The sequence below is a fragment of the Planococcus citri genome, chromosome 3 (genome assembly GCF_950023065.1).
Source record: "Planococcus citri chromosome 3, ihPlaCitr1.1, whole genome shotgun sequence".
Lineage (NCBI taxonomy): Eukaryota > Metazoa > Arthropoda > Insecta > Hemiptera > Pseudococcidae > Planococcus > Planococcus citri.
In genome coordinates this window covers 72,070,723-72,090,037 of record NC_088679.1, presented here as the reverse complement: position 1 = coordinate 72,090,037, position 19,315 = coordinate 72,070,723, and the positions used below count along the sequence as shown (strand labels likewise).

The 19,315-nt window shown below is 35.2% G+C and overlaps 2 protein-coding genes across 2 annotated transcripts in view; both read left to right on the top strand.

Annotated features, from left to right (window-relative positions):
- LOC135838946 (probable peptidoglycan muropeptide transporter SLC46) overlaps positions 1–8,762 on the top strand; it is a 31,256-nt gene extending 22,494 nt beyond the window's left edge. Inside the window, exon 6 of the mRNA XM_065354774.1 lies at positions 8,237–8,762. Coding sequence (XP_065210846.1) covers positions 8,237–8,312 — 76 coding nt within the window. The 3' untranslated portion in view covers positions 8,313–8,762. The remainder of the gene's footprint in view (positions 1–8,236) is intronic.
- A 108-nt stretch (positions 8,763–8,870) lies between these two features.
- LOC135838945 (proton-coupled folate transporter-like) lies at positions 8,871–13,641 on the top strand. Its single transcript, XM_065354773.1, has 6 exons — positions 8,871–9,826; positions 9,919–10,020; positions 10,160–10,297; positions 12,995–13,078; positions 13,211–13,364; positions 13,471–13,641. The coding sequence occupies exons 1-6, from the start codon at positions 9,007–9,009 to the stop codon at positions 13,547–13,549; spliced, it is 1,377 nt and encodes a 458-aa protein (XP_065210845.1). The 5' UTR covers positions 8,871–9,006; the 3' UTR covers positions 13,550–13,641.
- Positions 13,642–19,315: the final 5,674 nt, after the last annotated feature.

Here is a 19,315-nt window from a genome sequence, read left to right as displayed (position 1 = left end):
TTCGACGACCTGACTACCTTTTAATGGTTCAACCTTTGTTGCTTCCTCCTGCTTAGGTTGCTGTTCAGGCGGAGCCATGTACGTGTACGGAGGTTGCGGACGTTGTTGGAGTATCTTTTGCATTTCGTCGTATGGAGATTTGAGCGCGTTTCTGCTTAAACGTACTCGTTTCCATTCTTCGAATAGTCTGTATATACCTGTACAAACCATGTCGTAAATCACACGGTACGTAGGTATAGCAGGGTAATACTTGTTCCTATCCTTTTCGAATTTGAACTTTCGTTCACAAGGAATTACTCGTTGGTTTTTATCTGCCATGACGCCAATCGCTTCAACACCGGAGGCCGTTATCAATTTTTGCGTCTGCAAATAATACATGGGCGGTTCTTTCCAGAATATTACAATTTGGTCGTCCGCCGCGTTTTGAAATATTTTACGGTATTCGATGTATCGATCTAGTTTAACGCCAATGCTTTTGGGGTCACCTGGAATGCAGGGTTTTACTATTGGGAAGATTAATATAATCAATTCCGCCCCTTTATCTTTGACTAGTAGATCTAAGAGTTTGTTTAGACTTTTCTTTATTTTGTCATAAGGTTGAGGTGAGTGATTCAATTCGAATTGCAGAGCTGATAGAACGAATTTCTCTCCTTCGGGGAATTCCGTTTTCTCTATACGTCTGTATAATTCTTCAATTGGTAATTGATCACGTAAATATGGTGGCACCGCTACCGGTAATGGCGTGTCTCCTCTTTTTAGGAAGTGCGCTATACCGTCGCCTACCCAAATGAATTCCGTAAAGATTGACTTCATGGGGACTTTGATGTTACTAGACCGTGCCCCTGTAGTGTCTAGTCCTTTTAGTTTTCCGAATTGTCATCGTTTCCTTGGTCTTGACTCTCGTTGGAATCGTGATCTAGGTCGATTTCTTCGATTTCTGCGCAGAAATCGGCGTTATCCGGAGTACCTTCTCCTACCGTACCATCTTCGTTTATTACGAAGAAGTGTACCGGTAGAGGTATCTGACTAGACACTTTCGGTTGGAAAGTCGAGGGTTTTCTGGCTTCATGCGGTTTTTCACCACGATTGTCGCTGTTCTGGGGTTTAGCATTATCGTCGCTGTTGTTATTACCACCAGAATTGTTCGAATTAGTATTAGTATGAGTGTTCTGTTTAACGCCATTACTATTACTAGTTTTGTTCGAGTTGGGATAGAAATTGATTTTCTGATTCCCTTTGAAATTGTTACCTAAAGCCTTTTGTAGCTTTTGGTATGCCATTTGTAGTTGTCCTTCGTTTACATTTTTGTTCGTAACAGCTGGATACGATTTCTTCGGATGTTCCGGCGCATTATGCGGTGAATTCGTGATCATTGGTTGGGTCGTCCAGTTCCCTATTGGAGTAGGACCTTGCGTAGAATTCCTATTCCTGTCAGAATTAGAATTCTTCGCATTCTTCTGCGAATTCCATCCTCCATTAAGGTTGGAATTCTGGAAGTTTTGATTGTTTCCCATATTCCAACTTATCTGTGGACCGAAGTTTTGGTTTGAATTCATCGGAGTCTGATTACTCCATTGATTCAAATTCCAGTTATTCGGATTGCCGGGTATTTGAGCCCACTGTCCATTTGCGGTGAGCATCCAGTACGTTGACTGAGGCAAACCATTTCCGTTATTCCAGCTATTGTTAGGCATTCTACCCCATTCGAATGATGGTGTTTGTTGCCATTGAATAGGTGTCAATGTGCTGTCACGAACTGAAATGCGTACATTATTCTTCGGGTCAGAGTCATAGTTAGCGAATTCGTCAAGTTTTCTTATAAAACCTTCCACTGTAGTTTGTTTCGCTAATTTCTTATCGTATGGGTAGGGCACTTTTTCAGCTGCTACTTCCAATACTTTGGAAATATTTGGATGTTTGCGTTTGATTAGAGATAGGACCCATCTCTTTATCTCCAAGAACAGACGTTTCTCCGTTTTGGTTTCGCAAAAATATTTCTGGAAATATTCCCATGCATCGTTTTGACACTGACTGTTCCAATAATGTTGAAGGAATCTCTGTTTTAGGTCTTCGTAGTCCGTTATTCCCACCATGTCGCCTTTCCACTCTGTCGCATCTTGAGTCTCAATTACTCCTTGGAATGCGTAAATTTTCTGAGTTTCGGCGGCATTGCTTTTGTTTACGTAGTCTTCAAACTGACGTACAAATTCATGAGGGAAGTAACGTTTCGATTCGTCATAATAAATGCCAGCACTTCTGACTAAGTTGGCATTTATTTTCAAGGTTGGGTTGGAATTAAGACCACTGTTGGGTCTACATCCACCTTCCTTTCTCATATCCGCAACTGCATGAGCTAACTGGCTGCATTCTGCCTTATGTTTTGTCATTTCATTTTTGAATAGGTTGGTCGCTTGGTCAAATTTGGTTTCACATTGCGTTGCCTTTTGCATCGCGCTGTCAGCTTTTTGTAAAGCTGCACCGGTAGTTTGACCTACATATTCTTTCATGCCAGTGGCCCATTGGGTACAGTGTTCACGAACGTCTTTTACGTCGTTTCTGTATCCGTCAATGTTGCGGTTCGTACTACCTGCATGGTCCATAAGATTAATTAGACAGTCTTCTATTCGGATAAGGCTGTGTTCTTGAACTGCTTGACCAATCTGTAGGTTCTCTATGGCACCTTCAGTGAAATCCCATGTTTGCTGAAACAACGATCTCAACGGATCATTTATTTCAGCATCGGTGGCGATTTCAGGTCGTTTCGGTTCAGTTTTGGATCTGCATTCTTCCCTTTTTAAGTCCCTGTAATTTTGCAGGTGACGTATCCTCGCTGGGGGCGGGTCAGGGAGATCTGATCCATGTACCATGTTATTTTCTTCGGTAGGTACGTAATCTTCGTCATCCTCATCATCATCCTCGTCATATTCTTCGTCAGAATTGTTTGATGGCGGATGACTGCTGAACAATGATTCCACAAGGTTCTGCGGACTCGATTGTTGTTCAGGTTGTTCTACGTTTAAATCCTGCGTAGGTGGATTTTTTCGATTTTTCCGTTTGGATTTGTTATCCGAATTTTTCAACGTAACGCACGATTCTTCGTGCGTTTCACCAATACATAAGCAATGTACTTGGTGTTGCGTAAGGGCTACCGCTTTACTTCGGGTGCCTGCAGCTGGTCCAGTAAATGCCATTTCGTTTGAATTCAACTACAGCTGGGGTAATATTACGACGAATATTTTCCCTTTTTTGTGTGAAATTTCTATTAAATTTCGAACACAAATTCACGTGCAATGCTGGTTTTAATTCGCGAGTTGGTTCTGGTACACAAAAATATTCTATCACGTAAATTGCGCTTCACTAGCACTGAACTATACAGTCGGTTGACTCAAGTCGCTAGATTGCTACGGCAAGTAATCCGGACAAGATAAAAAGCGCTGAGTCAGGACGAACTGTTTCACACGTGCTCGAAACGTGTTTCTTAGCGGGATTCGAGTGCAAAGTCACTTCAGAGGTGACTCGGACAAGATAAAGAGCACTAGATCTCAGCTAAAAAATTAGCTTCGAATGAATCGCGAACACGAACACGAATTGCTGGAGAAAAAATTCAGGTGCCAAAATACCACCTTGGGTATTTCTGAAAAAATACAAGGACACTGAATTATCACTCAGCTTTGAGTGCTGGTTTGAAAAATACGCGAAAAATGCTTGCGATGTGTTTGCTTTGATTGAAAAGCCACTCGCGAAATGTACTGTAATATTCAACGATATTACTTACCAATACTGCTGCAAAATATAGCTTCGAACAGAAGTTCTACTGCTGCTGATCGCGTGGTTGAAAAACAAACGCGGAGAAATTATGCAAATAAATTGCTTAGTATCAAGATTCACTTTAAAAAATAAAACGTGAGAAGATACCGGACAAGACACACACGGAGGACGCAAAAAATGCGCGCGAAAAAATAACACAATGACAGTCAAGCTGCTTCTCTAGAGGAGCGTTGCTAGAACCGTCGTCGCACTTGAAAAGAAAAATATATAATGCGAGCCGCGGTAGCTATCAACTCGTCGGTTGGTGGCTACGCAGCTGCAGCAGCGACATCAAAAGATGGCGGCTAGTGCGACGTGTGTGTCTGTCCTTGGGTGGTGGTAGGGGTCACGCAACAATGCGGCGGACAAGCTGGAACTCGCTTTTCACGTTTCAACGAACGGATTGAGTTCTGAGAAATTCTCAACGGATATTTTATCCATCGATGGATTTCATCATCTACCACCACACATACACATGTAAAAATAAACACGTTTTCGTCAAATTCTGGCAAATTTGACTAGGTGTGTGTGTGTATGAGTGAAAGCAACTTAATACTTTCGTGATTATTTACTTTGAAATATTCACAAGTATTCTTTCCTTTCCTATTTTCGGACACTTTGGTCTGAGAATAGTCAAGAAGTGAATCGTAAGTACAATGAAATCATACTGCAAGTATTATTTTCCAAAGTTTGGTCGCGATCTAAACTTTGTACTCATAACGATTTACTTCCTCCAAGCTCAGATTACGACGAATCTGTGCTTTTTGGACACTCGGAAGGGCGCCAATGTAAGAGGGTAAATGACTTAAAGCAGTGATTTGTAATGTGACTTACGATGGTTGCTATTGTGTTGTTTCCAAGAAATATCCCTTAGAGTATTTCTACTAAATACTCACCGGAATACCTCACATGCTCGGCTAGGGCGTGAGTAGGAAATGGTTGCTTTTACACTCTTAACATATGATCATACACACCATAAATAATAACAAGTTATACACAAGAATAATATTTAATGTGTGCAATATTAACAACACGTTACATGAATAGCACATAAGCAAATGTACTAGTTAACATGACACTTTCTTAAACTAAATATACACACGTTGGTGTTACACACTGTGGTGTAGGTTTGGATAAGTGATCTCCTCTGGCAAGGAGATCTAACTTATTCACACTGATATGTGCAAGTACTTACCCAGAGTGGCGACGAGTAGATCATCACTCCTTCTCGTCTATTAAATGAATATACTAAACACTAATTAAAACTAAAGCACTAAACCTAACACTTAACACTCGAGAGTAAAACTTATACTTAAATGACTGCATTAACCCATTAACCGTGAATAACATACCCGCGTGCACTCGGATACATTACTGGCGTTCTGTACTCTCGTCGCTTGGCTCGTATGGCTAGCTGACGAGAATACAACGCAGTGTTGCCTTAGTGCAACGCAGTGTTACCATGTGGGCGAGCCCTATACATACCACGTACGGCATAGTAGTATATCACATACTCATGTATCAAAATTTTTTCAATTTCAGCCAATTAAAATAGCATAAAAACACTTCAAAGAACAATATAATAACCTTTCTAAAAACAAATAAAATTTTAGTAAAGTTGTCAAAATTTATCAAAATTTCTTGTAAAAATTATCGTGAAAACATCTTAAATGAATTTGGAAACTTCGCATTAAAACATGTTACTTATACACAATGTGTTAATAAATTTTCAATTTTTTTCATATGGAAGGGGGAAGGAGGGAGGAGGAGAAAGAGAAGGAGCTCCGAGCAGTTTAATAAAAAAATTAGTCAATATTTGAAATCAGTGCTTAAAACAGTTACAAATTTACGATAATTAAATTCCAATTTAAAAAAATATTTATTACCTATTTTGACCGAATTTGAGGTTTTTTTTTACCTCCTTATTTGAGAAATGAAAATCTCATTTTGAAAATATTTGCGAGTTGATTGAAAATAGAATTAAAGTTGTGTCCTCATTAATTTTTTTTTTCAAATTTTCAAACAGTAACTTTCAAGTTTTGAACTGAACATATAGGAAGTTGAACTTTCACCTCGAAAATTAAATTCAAACCTTTCAATATTTTTTTTACAGACACTAAATTTTTAAATAGAATTTCACTGCAGGATTGGAAAAGAAATATACATATATACCTACCTATGTAATCCATCGTTCAATCCTAATAAAAAAACATTTCAAAATGTAAAAAAAAGGTGTTAAATAAATTGTCTACCCAGTTCGCCGTGAATATAAGAAGAAAACATGTAAAATAAGTTGCCTATCTAAGTTTTGCCGCAAATAGCACATACGAAGTACCATCGATTTGTTTCATTTAAGAACCAAAGAAGATAGTAGAAGGATATTTGCGCACTTTTTGAATGATTTAAATCGAGTGTTGAAAACAAAAGCGAATCATAAAAATTTTACATTGTATTTCAAAAACCTAATTTGCGAGAACAAATTTTTGGAAAAATTTATACAAACCTTTCGGCAAGTTTTATTTCTCCAAGTTTTTTTTTTTGAAATTTGCGTTGATGACCAAAAAATTGGCACCCCTGTATTCCAAAATATGTCTCTAATTTTAGAAATAATATTTTTCAATGTTTTGGCTTGATTAATGCGAAATATTTAAGCAGAAAAACATTTCAAAATACGAATTCACCCAAAAATGAGCGATTTGCAAATTTCCAATGGCTCAGAATTCTCAAAAGTGGTCTTGGATTTTGATTGCAAAGTCCTAGGTCGACGCAGAATCTCAAATACTACATTTCAGAAGTTCAGAACTAGGCCCTTTTCTCCGAAACAATTGTTTAGTAAAGGCTGGAGCGAAAAAGGTCACAATTTTTTTCAAAAATACCCCCTCTTTGAAGACCAAATCTCACCAGCGTAATTCTCAAAAAAAGTTTAAAAATCATATAACAGGTGGTTTACTTGAATACTATTTACAATTGACATTTTTTTTCGGTGGCATTGTGTAGATACCAACTCGGGCATTACGTCCATATAGTTTCAAGTCCCCCAAACCCCCCTCCACTATGGGTCAAGTCCTCCCAAACCCCGAAAATTCCATCGTCGTGGCTTGTAACCACTTTCAATTTTTCAACTTCATCTTCAAAAATTAATTACACTGTCAATTTTTTTGAAAAAAAAAGGATACATATTATTGTGTGATATCCAGAGTAAATGATAGAACCAATACAAATTTTCAGAATGATACTTGTACCCTTAAACCGAGGCCATAAAAAGATGTTACCAGTTTTTGCTCCATCGCCGTGGCCAATTTTTGTTTATTTTTTCCTGGCTCTCCTATTCGACTTTTTTTGCGGTGAAATGGCTACACTGTATTGTTTCAGTGATAGCAGTGCTGCGCCCACAACCATCAAGGAAATACAGTCACCCGTTCTCCAAAAGGTAATCTGTGGAAATTGTACAGATTACCATTTTTCAGGTCCATCGCCGTGGCTTATCATTCTCATGTTTAAAAGAGACATTTTTTTTTTTTGAAAAAAAGAAAATATTCAAATGGTAAGTATTTGATGACCACAACTTTGAAAATTGAAAAATAATTGATTCTATTACCAGTAAAACAAATTAGAAAAATTATTGATTCTATTACCAGTAAAACAAATTTTAGTTCTTTTTTTCTTGCGTCGTGGATAGTACAGTTTGGTATTTCATCGTGGTTATCGTGATTTTTTGTCCACGGCGAAGGAAAATACCCACTCTATCATGTTTGAATACTCCCATTGAAATGTACCTGGTACCTACTTGATGACCTTTTTGTGAGCTAAAGCTACTAATAACTGCTCCAGTTATACCTATACCTACCCAAAAGTAGTGAACAGCCTTTTTTTTCAACATATGTGAAACCGATTTTTTTGAAGCCCCTACCCCCGCCCCTATTGAAGATGACTTGGGCCTGAAGTCATTTTAGGGATCCTGGGTATGCCTAGAATCAAGCCCCTTTTGAAAAAAAATTCAAAAAAAGGTTTTCATTTTTGAAAAATTTCAGTACTGAAATTTAAACTTTTTTTGAGAATTACCCACCAATAGAAGCGTCTTCGGAGCTAAATTTTTTTTCTGAGTAATTTTCAAGTCAAAGTGAAGGCTCGACCGGATTTGGTCAAAGTTCTCTGGCTTTTTTTCGCTTTCCACTTCAAGGCTGTCTACCTTGAAAACGGAGGGGAAAAATACCATAGAAAAAATATGAATCATTTTAGATATTGGCCATTGGGCGATAGAAAAGGGACAAACCTCGAATAAAAATTTGAAAATTACTACGCATTAATAACGTATAGTTTTTGATTTCTTAAACACCCTGTATACTTAATTCTTGATGCTATTTTTCTTTTCTTGTATTCTGAAATTATCTTCATTTTCAGTTCGGTTATTTTTTTCTCTTTTTTTTAGTGCATCTTATTATCTCAGTCGAAAATCAGAGACGAAAATGAAAAATGGCCATCAAACAGGAAAAACAAATGATTAATCAGATAAAACAGACACTTACCTGCTTATTTAATTTAATTATTTAGAATTGTGAATTACATATTACAAGTAAAATAAAATACCTACGTAACTAAAAGTTGATTATATAAACGAATCAAGACCAAGTAACCAACTTTACAAACAATTAAAAATGACCAAAAAATAGCATTAGAATTTCAATCGATAATTAAGTACCTATTTGAACGTTTACACCTAGGTAATTGAAAATTAGTCGATGTATATAAGCATAACATGAAGTTTTTTCTCAGCCACTCGTCAAGTGATAAGAAAACACTTTATCTAATAAAACTCTACTGTTATATGTATGTACTACTGTTACATCAAGCCAAACACATAGAATATCTGGTCCGTCTAAACTAATTTATTAGATATATTTACGATGAATTAACTCAGGTTTAGATACCAAATATTAGTACATAGGTCTAGCTGTAAGTAGATTTGAAAATGCAACAGATTTATAAAAATAATTCTTATCGTATTCGTTCCTTCATAAACTGCGATGTACTTATTTGAACTATAAATTCTCGGAATGTCTCTGATATACCTGCTTACGAGTTGAATGCACAATGAATGATTCCGTTCGTACAGCATCTTGTTAGATCTGTGTATATTTTTAAAACTAATAACCATTTTTTTTCTCTGCTAATAGTTCATTTTTTTATTCAAGTGTAAAAATGAGTAAAAATATTTCGAATTTCCTGAAAAATATAACAATCGAACCAGCATTCTTCTTATACACCGCTGTCTTCGTCATAGTCGACTCAACCTACGTGAATTTATTTCTACAAAAAAAATGCAGACTCGGTTTGACATCAGAACCCGACCTCAGTACAGGTTGCAGCGACGAAAAACTAGGAATAATTTTCGCCACTGAAGTCAGTACGTATTCTCGCCTCGTTATGTTTCCACTGTCAACAATTTACGCATCACTGGCCATGTGCTGGAGTGACGAATCTGGAAGGCGTCGAAGACCTTTGATTTTCATGCCCATAATCGGACTAATGTTACAATCATCGTGGGGCTGTGTGCATTCTTATTTTTGGACTTGGAATCCGGTCAATGCAGCTGTATCGAATGTGATATCAGAAGTGATCCTTGGAGGAATGCCATTGATGACGTTTGCTTGCCAAGCTTACGTATGCGATGCATCGGATGTGAAAAGTCGTACGATGAGATTGGGGCTTTTTTCAGCTGCTAGAACGCTCGGAGATCTGAGCGGATTTGGTAGTTCTGGGTTCATACTGCATATATTTGGATTTTTTTACACGTTCTTGATATGTGTGGTTTTATCGCTGGTTACGTTAATCCTGGCTTTGATTCTTGCCAAAGATAGATCTTTAAAGGTAGAAAAGAGGAAACATTTTTGGCAAGTTATTAATTTTATGCGAATCGTTGATAGTTTCAAAGTGGTTTTTAACAAGAAACTTCAGACTAAGAGAGCTATCGTCGCTTTGCTGTTGGCGATTTATATTTTGGTGTTTTTCTCTACGCAAGGTAAAGTATATTTTTTAGATGTAAATTTTCACGCTCTTTTGTTTATTGTTTGTTCGTTTGGACCGGATTTTAAAACGGTTATTGTATTTCAGGAGAAAATGCTTTGCAATATTTGTTTCTACGGTACAAATTTCAATGGGATGAACGTGATTACAGCTTGTACGTTGTTTACAGATATATTGGAGTAGTCATTGGTAAGATGTAGTTTACATACGTATCAATTCGGTTTAAATGACCATTTTATGCATCTACTTATTTGTACTTCATTTTTTTGTTGTTTTTTTTTTAAATTTTGATTATTGTGTTACTTACTGTTTTTCATTATTTGCACAGGAAGTGTATTCGCTTCGATTATTCTAAGTAAAATTCTGAAATTACATGACGGAGTAATTGGTATGTTTGCTGGACTGTGGGATGCCATTGCAGCTTTTGGATACCTATTTGCTAGTCAAAGTTGGCACCTATACGTCGGTAATGTTACTTTTTAAAAAATTAATTCGAAATATTGCAGCAGGAAAACGTGCAAGGTCAAATCATTTTTGCCAAGTGTTGTAGCAACCGAATCAGTGCAGGTGTGAATTGATCTGCTAGCTCTAGAAATTGAAGGGGAAAATGTATTGGGTATTGGCCATTGAATGTTGATTTTTTGAAGCTGCATAACTCCATGAGAATCGAAAATTTGTTCAACATAGTTGGGGTGTGAGAAGTTCAGGGATCAGGGAAGGACAGGTCTACATTCCGGATCCACAGTTTTCAAATGTGTTTCTACCATGAATACATCTGAAGATTTTTTTGCAGAAATGTTTTGAAAGTTGTTCGAACACTAAAAAATTTAATTTCTCTGGTTATAAAAGTTCTCAAATTATGATAATTATGTTTTTAGATTTTGTACTTTAAAGTTTCTGAAAATCAATTCACGGTCATTTCTCGAATTCGAATTCCCGAACGGACGGACAATTTCCCAAATAAGATATTTCCCGATTACCGAAATCCCAAATTCTTTGTTTTTGTTTCTCAAAATCCTGAGAAATTTTTCTTTTAAAGAAATCATTTTCTTCATTCAGAAATTTGAACAAATGAGCACACAATTGGAAAAATAGAAATTTAAAATACAAAACGTAGGTATTGAGAATAATGAAAAAATTAAAATTTTGAGAAATCAGTTGCAGTATAAATTCTGGAAAATAAAAGACAATATGAAACAAATTAGAAAATACGAAAATCGAAATTTAAAATAGTTTTGAAAAAATTTGGATCTTCAATGAGAAAAATGAACCAAATGAGCAAAAAAGTAAAAGTTGAATTTTTTAACTTGAAATGGTCCAGAAAATAATAAAAAAAAATTTTGGGAAGTGAATGGAAAAAATTTGAGTTATTAAAGAAGTTTGATCTGCAGTAGAAAAATCAGTCTGAAGTGTAAAAAAGCCCATTTCAAATCGATAAAATGACTAAACAAATGATCATGCAATTAAAAAAGGTCGACATTTTAAATGCAATAGGTCTGAAAAACAATGAAAAAATTAAAGAAATGAAAAATTATAAAATGTTGAAATTTAAAATTCAAAGTAGTCTTGAAAAAATCGGATCTGCTATAGAAAATTGTAAATTTGGAAAAATAATGCTTCGGGATTTTTAAATTCGGGGTAAAAACATTCAGGAAAATGGTTATTTTGGATTTTGGATTTGGGATTTGAGTTTTGGTTTCGAGATTTTGGGTGGCAACTCTAAAAATCAACTTCAAAACCTTAGAAATCGATCTACTTATGTACATACAAAAAAAAAATGATCAAAAAAATCACTTGAAAAAAAATGATACACACAAAATCTCAGCTATCTATAAGATCAATTAATTAGTAAAATTTTGATTTTTTTCAAAAATTCGTCATAAATCGATAAATTAATTTCAGCACATACGATTTTTTCGAAAATCACTTCACTTTGAGGACTCTTGGCTCAGCCCCCTGAGCAGTCGAGTGGCTCAAAATTTTCGTGTGTAGTCTCTCGCTCAGAGTGAACTTCCTCACTAATTTCCACCAAAATTCAGAATTCTTTTTTTCAATCCACCCAATTCATCAATGATCAATTTCACCCAAATTTTCAGAGCAAATTTTTTATTTTTTGGATAATTCGAGAAAGTTTTCCATGAAAAAAAAACTTGGTACAAGAAGTTTAATGATAATTGGTACCCAATTGAATTGAAAAATTAAAATTACAAATAATTCTGCTTCGATGGCATAATCTAAAAATCAATAATTATTTTCGATCATTACGAGTACTTATTTTTCATTAGATACTTTCATCTCAAAAATCTACCCAATATTCCAACGGAAATTTCCAAAACACCACCAAATAAATGAAAAAATCCAACCTTCTCGCCGGCTAATTTTTTCAACTTTTTGTTCAAAATTATCCAAACCATAGTTGAACCGCCATGATCAATTTTCGCTACTTTGGATGATACGAGTAATTAACGTAATTTGGATTCGATATTTTCGTTGTTTTTTTTCTTCAGATGTTGGCTCTCCTATTTCTAATGTGCTAGAGATCGTCATCTGGCCTACCGCGAGGCTCTGGGCGTATCCGCTAAAAAGTTGTCGCAATCGATTGGAAGGGAGGGGGGAGGTGGGGTAAATTCAAGTATACAAACCTATTTTCACATTTTTATCTCATGATTTACATAGATACCTATCTTGGAAAATGAAATAATTCTTTAGGCGGGTTAGCATGTTTCGTAATGTGGTGCAAAATATTTTAGCATTCGAATATCGAGAATTCGAACGAGCAAATATTCGTTGAGTACCTAGACCTACTAAGTATACCTACCTAAACCTAGCATACCAGGAGAACTTTTTCATTCATGGTAATAAAATAAGATACACCGATAGGTTATTCACATCATTCAAAAATTGTGACTCGACAACTGAAAATTTAATCCTGAGGAGTGGATAACACGCTCTTTTAGCTGGCTAAATTTCAGCTCAAACAAAGTTAATGGGTTTGTAAATAAGTTTCAATTGTACCTACCTACTCAAGTCTTAAGACGCGTTGAACAACGAATTGGATCAATATTAGATTATGTACAAATGATGTATTTTTATGTATGCGTTCATTTTCCCCCTCCCTTTCAATTTATTGTCAAGCAATATTTTTTTTTTTTCTAATTTACAGTTCCTCTGTTTGATATATTTCACGGTACTGTGTTGTCTGTGAGCATTTCATTTTTCAGTAAATTTTATGAACCCGACGAAATTGGTGAGTAGAAAATTGAATGATATCTTCTTAAGGTTTAAGAACCTTCACTTAATAAAGGGTACCTACATTTATCAGCTATCGACGATATGGTTAGGAATAGTATAAATTTAAATTGATTATTAATTTTTTCAGGTCGTTTAAGCTGTGTTCTCGGCGTGATGTCTTTGATGGTCTCAGGATGTCATCCTGCTTATAATACGATCTTTCAAAATACTTTGGATTTCTTCCCTTCAGCATACTTTTCTTTGAGTATCGCTATAAATGCCATAATTATTTCACTATACTTGTAAGTTCAGCTTTTTTTCCCCCATAGTTGTCATTATTAATTTAGGAATTTTCTTTTGTGAGAGATTTCCAGCGATTCGAAATTAAAAATTATTTTCATTTTTTAGTGTATCGTATCTTCTGAGTAAAAAAATGGATAAACGAGATCCACCAGTAAAAGAAGAAAAACCAATGATCAGTTATTAAGATTAGGTCGGCAAAGGTAAATATTTGCATTCCATTAAGTGGTTTTCAGCTTGTTGTATTATTTTGCAGAAATAAATTATGTTGTAATTATACCTACTTCGATTAAACTCTTCCTTTTTCATCGAATGTTACTGTAGATTATGAAGAAAAAAAAAACTATAAAAAAAGCCAGGTACTCGTATTCAGGAATCTAAAATCAGCATTAACACACATTGTGAAATATTTTTTCATGAATTGTAGAATTCTTAAATGAAGCGTTGTTACCTGATGGCTACCTATACGTATAGGCAAGTGTAGTGCGTATTTCATGTAATGGAAATTGCCGATAAATAATGCGTGACGATTCACATTTACCTTATATGTAAGTACCCATGTACTCGTAACTTGCACAAAATCTTGTTATAATTCATCGATTGATGTAATCACCTATGTAATGTCATCTGTATGGATAGATAGATAGGTATCTGATTTTACAGTCCATATAAAAATAGCATCACCACAATCTCAGCTTACTGAAAATTTCCGTTCTCAGGAACATTTGTACGAGTATATTTGATTGAAACGTGATAATTTTGTGGTATATATACAAACAAATCTCGATTATGCTCGTTTTCGTAGTGAATGAGAGAAAACTTTTAAAAATAATTCACATACAGAATTAGTTTTGTTTCTAATTAAGATATTTATTAGAATATCGGTGTAAGTCTCACGACTCTACAATACATTATCTTAATTGGTACATGATTAAATCGCATATTACCTATTACTAGAGCGGTGATTCTAAGAAAATGCATACCTAGCGTGAAATGAAATTATACCTATCCCGAAAATGATGAAACCAAAAGTTGATAAGTTTATAGAGGTGTTTTCTGGTTTGGTTTTAAATAATTTTCCAAGAACAGCAAAATTTTCAAAAAAATAATGCATGTATGAGCTCGATAAAATGATCAGTTATTGTGCTTCTCCAACTAATATCGAGCTTCCAATAAGACTAGGTTTCCTGTAGAATTTTCTGCTAATTCGAGCTTTTAAAAAAATTTCCTCCAGAACAGATCAATGAAAAAAAAAACTGAGATTTTGAAAGAAATACCTAACGGGATTTTCAAACATTGCATCGTGTTGGTCTGTCATCTCAAATTTTACCTCTCAATCTACGTGGGAGCCTGGGAGGTATTGCAACTGGCAGAAAATTTTCGAACCGCTCAAAATTGGATTAAAACAGCATGCAAAAATATATTCACCAGTTGAAATTTTAGGTGCTAAAGTGCATTTTAAAACCACATGTATAGGTAATATTTTGAGATAAACGTAATGTTCACACGAGCGTGGATATTCACCTACTTCATTTTGTATCTATAGATAAATGATACGAATTTTCCCTGCTATTAATTTTCGCGCTATGAATTTCACGCTATGAATTTTCCGGACACCTTGAGCGTTTTGCACTCGAACGCAGTTTATTTAATTTCATTAACTAAAACTGCAGGTTATAATATCTACTTACTTTTGATGCAAATGATACATAATTACCTATCACTTTGTTTTCAATACGTGATTTACATATGTAATTATATCGATAAATTTTTTGAGTGCTAAATTACCCTTCAAAAAAAATCGAGATAAAAATTAGAAATTGTGTTGGTACGAGTGCATTTAAGCCACCTACTTACCATTACTTAATATGTATATGGTGGAATTTTTTTTCGTTTTACTGCTCCCTCCCCTGAAGTTGTTACTTCGGGTGAGAAAATCACTCAGTAAAATTTTCAGCCCCCTCTGTGAAAAATAAGTGATGCTATACCAGTGAGCCCCCCCCAATTTTACAAATTATGATGAAAAACAATGTTTGTTATAAGGCTCAAAAGTTGTCGGGTTTCATGAGAAAAATTTCTCCAACCATGTTGGTAAAAATGAATCGTGCCAGGAAGCCCCCACCCAAAGTTCTCCAAATATATTCGAAAAATTCTGTTGAACATTAATAAGTAGGTATGGTGGAATTATTTTTAAAAAATTTGAATAAATTCAGAATTGAAAAGATTAAGGCCCCTTTTCCATGGAACCCCTCAATTTGATCTGTTGAAAGATTAATTTCATGATTATAAGGGTAGGTATGTACCATGATTTTTCAAGTTTTATTTCAACTGGATGAGTTCAAACAAGCCAAGATTACCTATTGAGATAATCTTCTGCGTTAATTGCCAATGGTCATAATGAAAAAGAAAAATGAAACAAGTAAGAGAGTTTTTCTTAAAGAGAAGTCATTAAAAAAAAAAAATTCTAAATGGGGACTGAACTGAAAACTACAACTAGAATAAAAATAGGTACTAACTTGTTTATTTTTTATTTCAATTTTTCAACTTTGAAAGTCTCTACGTAGGTAGCCAGCATTGTGGAAGGGGGGACTGAGGGGAGGTTTTTCTTATAAAAAAGAATAATCTAGATGCATAGTTATAGCTGAGATGAAAATTTTCAAATGCCTAATTATGCGATATTTTTCAACTGTGGGGGTTTTGTACAAAGGGACCAACATCATTTGAAGGACCAAGCGGGAGGGGTTTTTTTGAGAATAAGGTTACCCATTTAAAAGTACCTATCAATTTTTTGCTGATTTTTTTCAACTTTGAAGGGCTTTAGTATAAGATGCACCGGGGGGGAAGTTGGAATTCGGGGTAAGTTAGAAAACTTGCTCTAGCGCCTAGAGGTTTATATCTGGCAAAGTGCCACTAAAGGTGACTTGAGGGTACTACCCCTACTTCATCACGGCATAAAAATTTTCGCGATTCAGTTTCATTTTAGATGTCTTTGGTTCAATTGTATTTTGTTGTTGTTTTGAACTTGTTCTAAAATACAGACTTTCCATTTCTTAGTTTTTCGCATATAGCGGACGAACCGTGCGTCCTAGTGAAAATCTGATGAGAGTGATCTCAAAGAGAATTAAATTCTCTAAAATTTTGTTTGTATGCAATTTTTCTAGGACACTCCGTTTGTGATCTACGCCTCTGCAAAGTTTAGCCTGTTCTGACTTTCCCCAATTGGGAGAAGTCAGAACAGTTTATATTTTATTCCACTGAGTGAAAGCTACTGCGTCAATCGCGCTCAAATTTTCACCATAGGTTAGGAACCCTTATGGGAACCTACATAATAAATTTGATCCATATTGGTTCATTAGAAGGGGAGTAACAGCAGGTCAAAGTTGAAATTTCGAAAAATCATTCCGACTTACCCCGGTGCACCTTACTTAATTACTAATTAGGAAACCAACATCGCTTGGGAAACTGAGGAAAGGGTTAACTTGAAAATGTGCTTATTTAAAAAATGCTGCCTGTAAATGAGAAATTTTCAAAGAAACTCTACAAACATCAATTTTTTATATTTAAAAACTATATGAGAGGGGTTTTGCGATAAGGGCCCTTATGGTGATATTTCGATTTTTTCAGGAGAGAGAAAACATCGAATTGCTTCGATTTTTTCGATTTTTTTTTTTTTGATTTTTGGGTGCAGTGTTGTCTTGCGCATAGGTTGGATGGGAAATTTTGACGAAATTCGTTCATCATCGCCGGATATCCGTGATTTAGAAAAGGGACCTTGTGGTGAAAAGGCAGATTTACACAACGTTACAGACTACCCCGCAAAAAAATACCGAGAAATTCGGATTTGCCATGAAATTTTACATAGGTAACAACAATAAAATAATTTTTCCATCGACCTTTTTTTTTTTAAAAAAAAAAAATTAAAAACAAACAAAAACTTTGTTTTTTGATTTCCCAAAAAATTTTTGAGTATTCATGTTCAAGTAATTTTTAAACGAGAAGTTGATGAGATAGGCGAAATCTGATTGCACCATTCGATTTCTCGTGAAAAAGTAAGTCGGAATCACCAATAAAAAAAAAAAAAACATCGAATCACCACAAGGACCCATATTGCGAAACGCCTCTCAATGTGTCATTCCGTAGGCAATGGCGTATTTGGTCGTTTCTATTTATCGAGATAATTGTGTTTTTAGTGAAAAATTAAAAAAAATCAAAAATTGAGGTTTTGATGGATTTTGATATAGAACATATCCGACTATCGCGTGTTGAAGTATCAAGGTCACAGGTGCGCCCCAAGCGGAGAAAAACGAAACTAAAGTTTTTCTAAGAAGGGCCCATTTGGTCGATTTTGTTTTTTCCTCATCGACCTTTTATTCCCTATCTGGACAGCGATTCCAATCGGAATTCAAGCAAATCTCTGATGCAAACCTCCCAAATCGAGTTTGCAAAGAATGCCTCTGCGCATTGCGCGAACTCGTCTCTTACCTTACCCCACTTACCAAGCGTACGATCATAATCGCGTGTGGAAGGAGATAACCACCTTCCACACGCGATTATGATCCTATGCTTGGTAAGTGGGGTAAGGTAAGGTAAGAGACGAGTTCGCGCAATGCGCAGAGGCATTCTTTACAAACTCGATTTGGGAGGTTTGCATCAAAATGAACCCTTGGAATCGCGGTCCAAATGAGGAGAATAAAGGGTCGATGTTTTTCCTGGTAAATTCGCTTCCGAAAAAATACTTACCCTCCGAATTCTACTGCACCTAGTCGCCAATGGCAACATGTACATATAGCACTCAAAAACACGATTTTGCTACATGCAGCCATAGCCATGTCAGCCATGTGGCATCAGCAAAGGGTTACTGATCCGGAGGTATGGGTTCAAATTACACCTCATGGTTTACGATTTTTATTTTTACAAGTTGAATTTTGACAGAAAATGTAATTTAATCATTTTTTTCCTGCTTTTGAACAGAGTAATGAATTTTTATGCAAAATTTTAATCAATTAAATCATTGTTTTTCAGGCTTAAAATGTTCATAAACATGAAAAGATTGAGTAAAAAAAATCGCTATTGCAGGTGGGTAGTAATATTTGACATCAGAATCAATAATCTTCAAATTTAGGTATGAAGGTTTTGGGATTACACAAAATTTCAGCTTTTTCCAGAAAAAAAACTTCGTAGGCAATTTTCTCAAAAGTTGAGCTTTTCAAATTTTTAGTTATGGATTTTTTTTGGAGTTTTTTTTTGCACTTTTTGGGCTTCTATCCAGCTCATATGATTGCTCCGGAGGTCTACTTCATCCCCCCCCACTCATAACTCAATATCGACCAAATGGGCCCATTACCTGCGGAATGACACATATTGTTTTCACTTTTTCATCAATGTCTTTTCAACTTACAGCCAATCAGCAAACACTACTTCAATAAATAGCCAATCAGCAAATAGCATTTGAATAAAACCAATTAGAGATTAGGATTTTATAATGCCTAATGCTTAGCAATATTTTGGCGCCAGATCTGAAAAAGTAAGCAGCAGTTGCTTATGTTTGGTATGATTAGAAATTTCATCACTGTATTCATCAGAAATTTCTACGCAATTGTCACAATTTTTGAAAGCCAATAAATTTATGAAATTTTCGGTTTATAGCCAATCAACAAAGACAGTATTTTAACATTACTGTTCATCAAAAGCAAATTTGGGACTGATTTGGAATTTAATTTTCAATATTTTTTTATTCATGTAGGTATGATTTTATTTACTTACTTGTAGTTGAATTTTCTAATTTACGAGATATTTATTTGACTTCATTTTAATAAAAGTAGTGAGTCTAGGTACATTTAACTTTATATTATAAGAAAGATCAAGAAAATATGAAAAATCAGCTTCCAGTTGATATTTAAAAGCAAACTTAGCAAGTAGCAACCAATGCAAACATCAACCAGCTATGTTCTAC